Source organism: Trichomycterus rosablanca, chromosome 14 (assembly GCF_030014385.1).
Source record: "Trichomycterus rosablanca isolate fTriRos1 chromosome 14, fTriRos1.hap1, whole genome shotgun sequence".
NCBI lineage: Eukaryota > Metazoa > Chordata > Actinopteri > Siluriformes > Trichomycteridae > Trichomycterus > Trichomycterus rosablanca.
Genome location: NC_086001.1, coordinates 14,173,501 through 14,184,512, shown reverse-complemented (window position 1 = coordinate 14,184,512; position 11,012 = coordinate 14,173,501). Strand labels below are relative to the sequence as shown.

Sequence of the window (11,012 nt, the reverse complement as noted above, 5' to 3'; positions counted from 1 at the left end):
ACTCGGACTCTAGCCTAAAGACTTGTGACTTGACTCGGACTCTAGCCTAAGGACTCGGACTCGTATTTTGTGACTTGTGAACATCTCTGCTTTGTTTAACATTAAACTTGATTTGATGATCTTGTGTAACCAGTAACATCATGTCCTGTCATGAATGTAACCAAAGTGTGTAAAATGTGACATTAAAATCCTAATAAAATAAAAATTCACCATATAAGTAGGTATGCTTTAGTAAGCCAATAGAGGAAAACAGATGTAACCATGACCTAGTTTTTTTACCACATTTGTTAACCCTGAACTCACCTCATTTTTATTCTTCTATCCTTTTTTAACTCCACAGGGGACAAAACAAGTGAGTGTATCTGTTGAAACTCCTGGGTCCTCGTATAATGGGTCTCTTGGTGCAGCTTCGTCTTCTGCTGTGGAAGAACTTCCTTCTGCGCAAAAGACAGAAGGTACACACACACACACACACACACACACACACAGAATACTGCAGCTCCCCGATGGTGTAGGTTGAGGTGTTGTTTCTGAGTGTCAGCTGGCATTTCTTGCCCTGCAACAGCTGTAGGTGAAAAGGAAAAAGTAATCAAGCAGATTTCACCCGTCTCCGGAGAGCGACGAACGGTGTCACCTTCACACACCGTAATCATTTCTCAACATAACGCAGATAAAGTACCCTTAAACTTTCTTAGTTCTTGAATCCTCTCATCCCTGCAATAGATTTAAATACAGAAACATTGATGAAATCTTTATTTATTATAATTTAGAGGTATGCTAGCTTAAACAAAATATTCTTACTAGTACTAATAATGTGAAAATGTCTAAAATGTATTGATGCAAGTTCATCATACAGCGAGAAAACAGTCCCTAAAAAGAAAGGTCTATTGTGTGCTCTACTGTCTATCACTTTATGGACATGCTCACAAGGATGCTGCAACTGCAGAGGTCGTAATTGCATCAGTTATAAGGAGTCCCCACTGGCATCCAACCCTACGAACGAGCCGATCAGGACCCCCACAGGACCACCACAGAGCAGGTATTATTTAGGTGGTGGATCATTATCAGCACTGCAGTGACACTGACATGGTGGTGGTGTGTTAGTGTGTGTTGTGCTGGTATGAGTGGATCAGACACAGCAGCGCTGCTGGAGTTTTTAAACACCTCACTGTCACTGCTGGATTGACAATAGTCCACCAACCTAAAATATCCAGCCAACAGCGCTGTGTGGGCAGCGTCCTGTGATCACTGATGAAGGTCTAAAAGATGACCAACTCAAACAGCAGCAATAGATGAGCGATCGTCTCTGACTTTACATCTACAAGGTGGACAAACTAGGTAGAGTGGACAGTAAGTGGACACGGTATTTAAAAACTCCAGCAGCGCTGCTGTGTCTCATCCACTCATACCAGCACAACACACACTAACACACCACCACCATGTCATTGTGACTGCAGTGCTGAGAATGATCCACCACCTAAACAATACCTGCTCTGTAGTGGTCCTGTAGGGGTCCTGACCATTGAAGAACAGGGTGAAAGGGGGCTAACAAAGCATGCAGAGAAACAGATGGACTACAGTCAGTAATTGTAGAAACAGGGACTTGGTTTTAATGTTATGGTTGATCAGTGTATGTGGTTTAGTTGGCAGGTTTTGAATGCAGGAGAATGTATTAGAAACCATATTTCTGAAAAAGTTTGGACATTGACATGACTAACTGGTTAGATTTTAAATTTGATGTTTAATAGTAATAAATAGTTATTTGGAAACAATAGTAATAGTAAATGTGTCCTTTTTTTGCTTGATACAAGGCTCCTCTTCATGATGCACAATACATGCTGTATAGAAGACAGATATGGACTGCTGGAAAGCACACATTCTCTGTGTCTATAAAGCAGCGCTGTTGCAGAGCATGAGAATGAGGCTGAAATAGACAAGGCTGAAATAGAATTGCTTTGATGGCAGCATATCTCTCCACCATTGTCACAGAGGGGTATATTGGGATTTTAGTTATACACATCACATATGCAAGGCACTGACGCACCTCTGTACCATGACAGATGTTGGCTTTTGCACCTTTTGCGGTTAACATTCCGTATAGTTCTTTTTGTCTTTGGTATGAAGAATTCGACAAGCTGAAACATGGGTTAATCTGAACACAGCACACGTTTTCAGTCTATCAGTCTATCTGAGATGAGCTTAGGCCCCGTGACTACAACTTTCCAAAGTATTCTCAAGCCCATGTGGCTGTATTAATCACAGTAGAATGACGGTTTCTTATGCATTACTGTGCCCGACTTTTACTGAGATTACCATGGATTCCCTGAATATTAATATTATGTACTGTAGATGGTGAAAGACCTACATTATTAGCACTTTTGTGTTGAGAAATGTTCTTTTTTCTCCCTTTTAACGCGTCCAATTGCCCAATTGCATCATGCTTCCTCTCTGCCTATGCCGATCCCTGCTCTGACCAAGGAGATCGAAGCTAACCCACGCCCCCTCCGACACGTGGGCAGCAAGCCGTATGCATCTTATCACCCAGTGTTGTGCCACCTAGCGTTGTGTACAGAGAGACACACCCTAAGAGCACTCTTTCCTCATCTCTGTGTAGGCGCCTCTAATCAGCCAGCAGAGGTCGTAATTGCACCAGTCTGACAGAGAGAGACCCATATAAGGCTTAGTCCCGCCCATCTGAACAACAGGCCAATCGTTGCCAGTCGGTTCGGTTTTTCGTGCGCCACCCTGTACAAATACAAAATGAAGTATGCCTTTACAGTGGTACCTTGAAACTCGATCTCAATTGAGTTTCAAGGTATTTTTTACCCATAAGGATGTATGGGAAACCTGTTAATGTGTTCCATGGTCTTGTGGAACTGCATATATTTTAGGCTAATGTAAAATAATGTGGCTGCGTTTGACACTTATACACTGAAAATAACACAAATATAATATAAACACTGAAATACAATTGAAAACAGTTAAGAATTTAGAAATTAAGAAAAAAATACAATAAACAATAACAATTGGTATACCGTATTCCTTAGCGAGTTCAGTTAAGGCGCATTCACTTAAGAAGCGGCACAATAGCTTTTGCACTGGCTGTGCCGTTGTTTCCTATAGTGTGTGGCAGTGCACAAAGCTTAACGTGACTTATTCTGCTAAAACAATGAGCGAGAAATTTCACTAGTGGACAGAACATATAATCAGTAATAATTAAGAGAAGTTTAGTGTTCCTGTGTCGTTCTTTCAATTCATTAAGTCACTTTTTTTACGATTAGCATTTTAGACTCTCGGACAAGCTGATTCTCACAATATCTCAGCACCCGAGTTAAAACACAAGTTTAAAAGTAAAACAGTGAGGAAATTCTAGCTGAACACAAATACATGTGGAGCTTTCAAATTAGATTTAATAGTTATTCCACACAAATGCAGATTCATCTCATATTTGCACTTTGATGACGTTTTACCGCACCGCTCAAACCAAGCGCTGAACAAAGATTAATGTCGAGCTTAAGGGTACAAATTTGTCAACGAAGGGTGTCATATACACCGATCAACCATAACATTAAAACCACCTCCTTGTTTCTACACTCACTGTCCATTTTATCACCTCCACTTACCATATAGAAGCACTTTGTAGTTCTACAATTACTGACTGTAGTCCATCTATTTCTCTACATACTTTTTTAACCTGCTTTCACCCTGTTCTTCAATGGTCAGGATTCCCACAGGACCACTACAGAGCAGGTATTATTTAGGTGGTGGATCATTCTCAGCACTGCAGTGACACTGACATGGTGGTGGTGTGTTAGTGTGTGTTGTGCTGGTATGAGTGGATCAGACACAGCAGCGCTGCTTGAGTTTTTAAATACTGTGTCCACTCACTGTCCACTCTATTAGACACTCCTACCTAGTTGGTCCACCTTGTAGATGTAAAGTCAGAGACGATCGCTCATCTATTGCTGCTGTTTGAGTTGGTCATCTTCTAGACCCTCATCAGTGGTCACAGGATGCTGCCCATGGGGCGCTGTTGGCTGGATATATTTTTTGGTTGGTGGACTATTCTCAGTCCAGCAGTGACAGTGAGGTGTTTAAAAACTCCAGCAGTGCTGCTCCACTCATACCAGCACAACACACACTAACACACCACCACCACCATGTCAGTGTCACTGATCCACCACCTAAATAATACGTGCTCTGTAGTGATCCTGGTAGAGTCCTGAGTCCTGAGAGTCTCAGTATTTTTGTTTGTAATTTAATAAAATGTGGATACCTGATGTATTAATGCAATCACTACAGAATTCAAGTTTGAAAAAGTCGCATCTTCCTCTGGTGCTTCTTTTCACCCCTTTGTAGAACCCAGTATTTCTAATCTTGTTTGTTTAACAACTAAATATAAAAGTATTAGAAATGATCAGGGGATTTTCTTGCAAAACGCACAACAGGAGGCCGTGTTTGCAGTTGGCATGTGGAGCTTTTGTTTTTCTGCCTTTGTGTTTTCTGATGAGGAGAACAGAAGGACTTGGTATGCACTCTGGAGATATGACGATCGTGCGGGTTGTTCTGGGCTGGGGCTCTGTAGGGAACCCGGCTGTTTGTGTTCTTAATGTATTTCTCTGAAGGTGTATGAGAAAAAGACAGAGAAACAAGGGCAGCCCGACATGTAGCATCTGTGTTTTTCTCTTTAACGTCATGTTTTCTGTTGCTGATGGAATGAGTTTCAGACATACCGAAAGATTAAGTCATGTTATACTTCATAATTGACGAATTAACTAGGAATAAGAAAGTTGCATAGATGTATGCGAGCAAGTTATGGTTAAATAACACATGTACATGCTATACCTTTGTACATATACTTTCCAAATATGGTGCTGGTGATGACAAAATATGTTAATCAAGACACAAGGCTGTGCAAGTTCATTTTCTAGTTTGATTAATAAGATTCTTTAAATTACTTGTTTATTGATCTTTCTTTAAGGACACCCACAATTGTTCTGAGTAATGCTTGCAGGTCTTTAAACACATCTAAGCCAGTTATTAAAAACATCCGTCAGTAAGCATTCTCTATAATAATAGCACAGACAGCAGGAGGGTTAAATCTAAACAGTACTGTAAATTATGTTGGGAAAATCCAAGCCAATAAGAACTGCTGTTAAGACATTTAAATTCCAAAAGTATTGAATTCAGGTGTTCCAATCACTTCCATGGCCACAAGTGTATAATACCAAGCACCTAGGCATGCAGACTGCTTCTACAAACATTAGTGAAAGAATGGGTCGCTCTCAGGAGCTCAGTGAATTTTAGCGTGGTATCGTGATAGGATGCCACCTGTGCAACAAGTCCAGTCGTGAAATTTCCTCGCTACTAAATATTCTACAGTCGACTGGCAGTGGTATTATAACAAAGTGGAAGCGATTGGGAACGACAGCAACTCAGCCACGAAGTGGTAGCCACGTAAAAAGACAAAGCGGGTCAGCGGATGCTGAGGCGCATAGTGCGCAGAGGTCGGCAACTTTCTGCAGAGTCAATCGCTACAGACCTCCAAACTTCATGTGGTCTTCAGATGAGCTCAAGAACAGTGTGTAAAGAGCTTCATGGAATGGCTTTCCATGGCCGAGCAGCTGCATCCAAGCCTTACATCACCAAGAGCAATGCAAAGTGTCGGATGCAGTGGTGTAAAGCACGCCGCCACTGGACTCTAGAGCAGTGGAGACGTGTTCTCTGGAGTGACGATTCACGCTTCTCCGTCTGGTAATCCAATGGACGAGTCTGGGTTTGGTGATTGCCAGGAGAACGGTACTCGTCTGACTGCATTGTGCCAAGTGTAAAGTTTGGTGGAGGGGGATTATGGTGTGGGGTTGTTTTTCAGGAGTTGGGCTCGGCCCCTTAGTTCCAGTGAAAGGAACTCTTAATGCTTCAGCATACCAAGGGATTTTTGACAATTTCATGCTCCCAACTTTGTGGAAACAGTTTGGGGATTGCCCCTTCCTGTTCCAACATGACTGCGCACCAGTGCACAAAGCAAGGTCCATAAAGACATGGATGAGCGAGTTTGGTGTGGAAGAACTTGACTGGCCTGCACAGAGTCCTGACCTCAACCCAGTAAAACATTTTTGGGATGAATTAGAGCGGAGACTGTGAGCCAGGCCTTCTCGTCAAACATCAGTGTCTGACCTCACAAATGCGCTTCTGTAAGAATGGTCAAACATTCCCATAAACACACTCCTAAACCTTGTGGAAAGCCTTCCCAGAAGAGTTGAAGCTGTTATAGCTGCAAAGGGTGGGCCGACATCATATTAAACCCTGTGGATTAAGAATGGGAGTCACTCAAGTTCATATGTGTGTGAAAGCAGATAAGTGAATACTTTTGGCAATGTAGTGTATTTTGTTCCTGTGAATGTTACTAAAATCCTTACAATATTGTTAAATGATTAGAGATTGGGTTTTTTTTGTTCAAATATTTGATATATCATAATCATATTTACTATATCATTCATAAAACATAATAGAATGACAACCAATAACAGAGGAAAGCTGAGACTTTTTAGCACCACCTCTGATATGCGCTCAGTTGGCAGCCACTTCTTTTCACCTTCCAGTGGTGGAGCCTTACAGAGAACCGTATTGCGTATGGAGAACCAGGCTATGAACTTCACGTATACTCCGACTGTAGTGTATGTGCTTCTACTTGACAGCAATGGTCTTTATTGTACAGCTTCACTGTACAGTTGATAGCACTGCTTTGATTCCAACTTGATAGCTCAAGGTGTCAGCTGTGGTCGGCTAGTAGCTTAGCAAGTAACTCTTTTATCTATGCAGATTGCCAAGCTATTGATAAAATTGGTAATAGGCAGCACATGATTTTATAGAATGTTCATAGAACAGCTCATAGAGTCTAACAACCAGTGCAAATAGAGAGGAATATGTTATGTTCTTTAAAAAGGCCTTTTTAATTATAGATGATTATGTAATAGCGTAATCAGTGACTTCTTTTAAGCATTGTTGCTCTTGCAGCCGATGGGGATGCATGCACTGGCACGAACACTGTAGTATTAGATTATATACTGTAGAATAATTATACATTTAAACAGGAGCCGGGAGTTAATGAAGCTAAATATGAGTTCCATACAGAGCTCTACAACGCACATCTCTTCTTCCAGCAAATGGCTCCGCACATCAAAGAATACATCCATATAAATCCATCATTTTTTTGTCCATTATGTCTTTTAACAATATTTAGCTGTTCATTACAATGTTTCACTTCTCTATTCATGTGTTTTTTTTTTCCTTCAAACCATCTTATTAAAAAAAAAAAAAAAAATAGAGTAATGATTAAAGGTGAATGGGGTAGAATTGGCTCCAAGATAAACCAACACAGGCAGACTATGTTTTTCCCAACACTCATATTTTGAGATGCTAGGTTTTTAGCAAGGGTCTGCCTTGTTTTCATTTGTGAACAGTAAATATCATGGTAGAGTGATGGGCTCCTGGTCATGTCAGGTAAATGTCTAGCTCGGATCTGTCTTTTTTGTTTGATTTAGAAGTAAATGGTTGTTGCAAATAGTGCAAAACAACAGTTGGGCTACAGGGATCAACTACCCTTTAACTGCATATATATTTATATGTGGGATGTAGCTTGTAAAATATCTTATTTGTTATAACAGGACTTATCAGACTGTGTAGCACTGTGAAGTAGCTGTATCACCTCCCAGCTTGTTCTTAACTGACATGTGTGTATACCGATCAGCCATAACATTAAAACCACCTCTTTGTTTCTACATTCACTGTTCTTTTTATCAGCTCCACTTACCATATAGAAGCACTTTGTAGCTCTACAATTACTGACTGTAGTCCATCTGTTTCTCTGCATGCTTTGTTAGCCCCCTTTCATGCTGTTCTTCAATGGTCAGGACTCTCCCAGGACCACTACAGAGCAGGTATTATTTGGGTGGTGGATCATTCTCAGCACTGCAGTGACACTGACATGGTGGTGGTGTGTTAGTGTGTGTTGTGCTGGTATGAGTGGATGAGATTTTTTTTTTTAAACACCTCACTGTCACTGCTGGACTGAGAATAGTCCACCAACCACAAATATATCCAGCCAACAGCGCCCCGTGGGCAGCGACCTGTGACCACTGATGAGGATCTTAAAGATAACCAACTCAAACAGCAGCAATAGATGAGCGATCGTCTCTGACTTTACATCTACAAGGTGGACCAACTAGGTAGGAGTGTGTAATAGAGTGGACAGTGAGTGGACACAGTATTTAAAAACTCCAGCAGCGCTGCTGTGTCTGATCCTCTCATACCAGCACAACACACACTAACACGCCACCACCATGTCAGTGTCACTGCAGTGCTGAGAATGATCCACTAACTAAATAATACCTGCTCTGCGGGGGTCCTGACCATTGAAGAACAGAGTAAAAGCAGGTTAAAAAGGTATGTAGAGAAATAGATGGACTACAGTCAGTATTTTTAGAACTACAAAGTGCTTCTATATGGTAAGTGGAGCTGACAAATTTGACTGAGTGTAGAAACAAGGAGGTGGAGGTTAGAATTAAGGCCCCTCAGTGGGCAGCATTCTAAGTATCCAAGAATTTAGACAGCCTTCTTCTCGGGAGAGCGTAGGATGACATAAAATGCATCTATGTAGAGAGCTCACTAGATCTTCAGACAGACCCCATGTCTCTAGGTTACCTACCCATGTAAAACGAATCCTGTCCAAATATGGCCCAAAAGCTGCAGCTGGTTTCAGTCTTCAGTACATCTTAATGATTTAAGCATTGATGCCAGACTTTAACCTGTTAATGTGTTAGGATATTTAGCATATTAGATTTCCCAGTGCTCCGTCATTACCTCCTCCCGTTCTCTCTGTTAGCCATCATATGTATCAACTGCTCACCTGCCTCTGTCTCTCACCTGGATAATTCAGTGCTAATGATGTACAGTGGGCCATGGCAGGTTGCAGCGCTAATGCTCACTAATGTTGGCATCAGTGTGTGTGAGCAAGCCGAGCATGTGTGTGTACATACAATGCATGAGCTATTGGGTTAAAAATTTAAAATACATTAGCCTGTCAATTGTAGTCTAACAAACAAAGCTTAAATGTAAGTGAGTTCTAACATACACCAACTAGGCATAACATTATGACCACTGACAGGTGAAGTGAATAACACTGATTATCTCTTTATCACAGCAACTGTTGGGATGTTGGGGTGGGATATATTAGACAGCAAGTGAACATTTTATCCTTAAAGTTGATGTGTTAGAAGCAGGAAAAATGGAAAAGCGTGAGGATTTGAGCGAGTTTCACAGGGGTGATGGCTAGACGACTTGGTCAGAGCATCTTCAAAACTGCAGCTCTTGTGGGGTGTTCTTGTTCTGCAGTGGTCAGTATCTATCAAAAGTGGTCCAAGGAAGGAACAGTGGTAAACCAGCGACAGGATCATTGGCGGCCAAGGCTCATTGATGCACGTGGGGAGCGAAGGCTGGCCCATTTGGTCCGATTCAACAAACGAGCTACTGTAGCTCAGATTGCTGAAGAAGTTAATGCTGGTTGTGATGGAAAGGTGTCGGAATACACAGTGCATCACAGTTTCAGGGCTGTTTTGGCAGCAAAAGGGGGACCAACACAATATTAGGAAGGTGGTCATAATGTTATGCCTAATCGATGTATCTTGTGTTTTGTATGCAAAATAACCGCCTTATAGTTTTTAAAGATTCAAAAGTATGTTGGGGGATAGAGAAACCCTCCATACATTGATTATGAATTATGTATGTATTTTACATATAGGCTGGCAGTCTTTCCTGGGTATATCTCCCATGAGTTAATGTTACCATGTCTAAGCTGCCACTTCTTTCTTTTGCACACTTAGGCAATCTAAATAGATACATTTGGTAACTGAACATTTTACATTTTACCAATTTTATTGGTAAACTTACATGTTGTATAATTAATTCTGGGTGCTACCAGCACAGTTTTACACCACACTTGTTCACTTAAGATACAGTTAAACAGGTACAGGTAATGTTAACTCTTCCTTCAGTTTTAGCAGATAGGTCAATAATGAACAATAGAAACATGTTACATTATAATTTGTTCTTTGTAAACCATGTAGTTTGAATTGTTTTTTTTAAACATACAGTGGTACCTTGAAACTCATCAATTGGTTCTGGGAGTGGCGTTGAGTTCAAAAGGTGTTGAGCTTAGAGGGGGTTTTTTTTCCCCATAAGGATGTATGTGAAACCTGTTAATGCGCTCCATGGTTCTGTGGAACTGCATGGATTTTAGACTAATGTAAAATAATGGGGTTGTTTTTAACACTTATATACAACAGGGTGGACGTTCTGACATAAAACTAGCCATTAGCTAGCGAGTGAGCAAAACCATGCTAGCATAAAAGTGAATTCAGATATTGCTTTTTCTCATACATCCCATAACAGGGTGGACATGTTATGGTTGACTATATAAGACTTTTAGGATAAGATGTGGAAAAAACAACATTAAAATGTGGAGTTTAATAAGCCACTCATCTTCCACAGTTGTTTTCCCTCCAAAAAGATCATGTGAACGCCAGGAAATGATGTCAGTATGTAAAACAGCTCTTCATTATAAGAGACAGTAGTAAGAAATAACAGGGTGGACGGCAACTTAAGGGACGTGTGAAAAACCCTTATAATCAGCAATAACATGAAAGTCATTAAGAAAAAAAAAATCCAAGGTTTAAAGGGACTTTAAACAGTATTGAAAGACTCAGATATTTTCATTTTTAAACCTCATATATCCATTATTACATCAGAATGTACAGCACTGGGGACATGGGAAAACCTCTGCTATCTAAGAGATAAAAACAGTATGTATACAGTAATTTTTGTTTTGTTTTTGTTTTTTTTGGGGGGGGGGGGGGGGGGTAGAAAACATTGTGTTTAGTATTTAAAAGTGTTAATTTTTTCAGTAAGATGTTTAGAAAGTGTATTGTTTAAAATGTACTTAATAAATACAATGA

At 40.6% G+C, this 11,012-nt stretch overlaps 1 protein-coding gene across 1 annotated transcript in view; it reads left to right on the top strand.

Moving 5' to 3' along the window:
- The first annotated feature begins 389 nt into the window (after nt 1-389).
- The window catches only part of LOC134326904 (phospholipid-transporting ATPase ABCA1), a 245,300-nt gene continuing 234,677 nt past the window's right edge, over nt 390-11,012 (top strand). The window contains exon 1 of the mRNA XM_063009016.1: nt 390-455. Coding sequence (XP_062865086.1) covers nt 390-455 — 66 coding nt within the window. The remainder of the gene's footprint in view (nt 456-11,012) is intronic.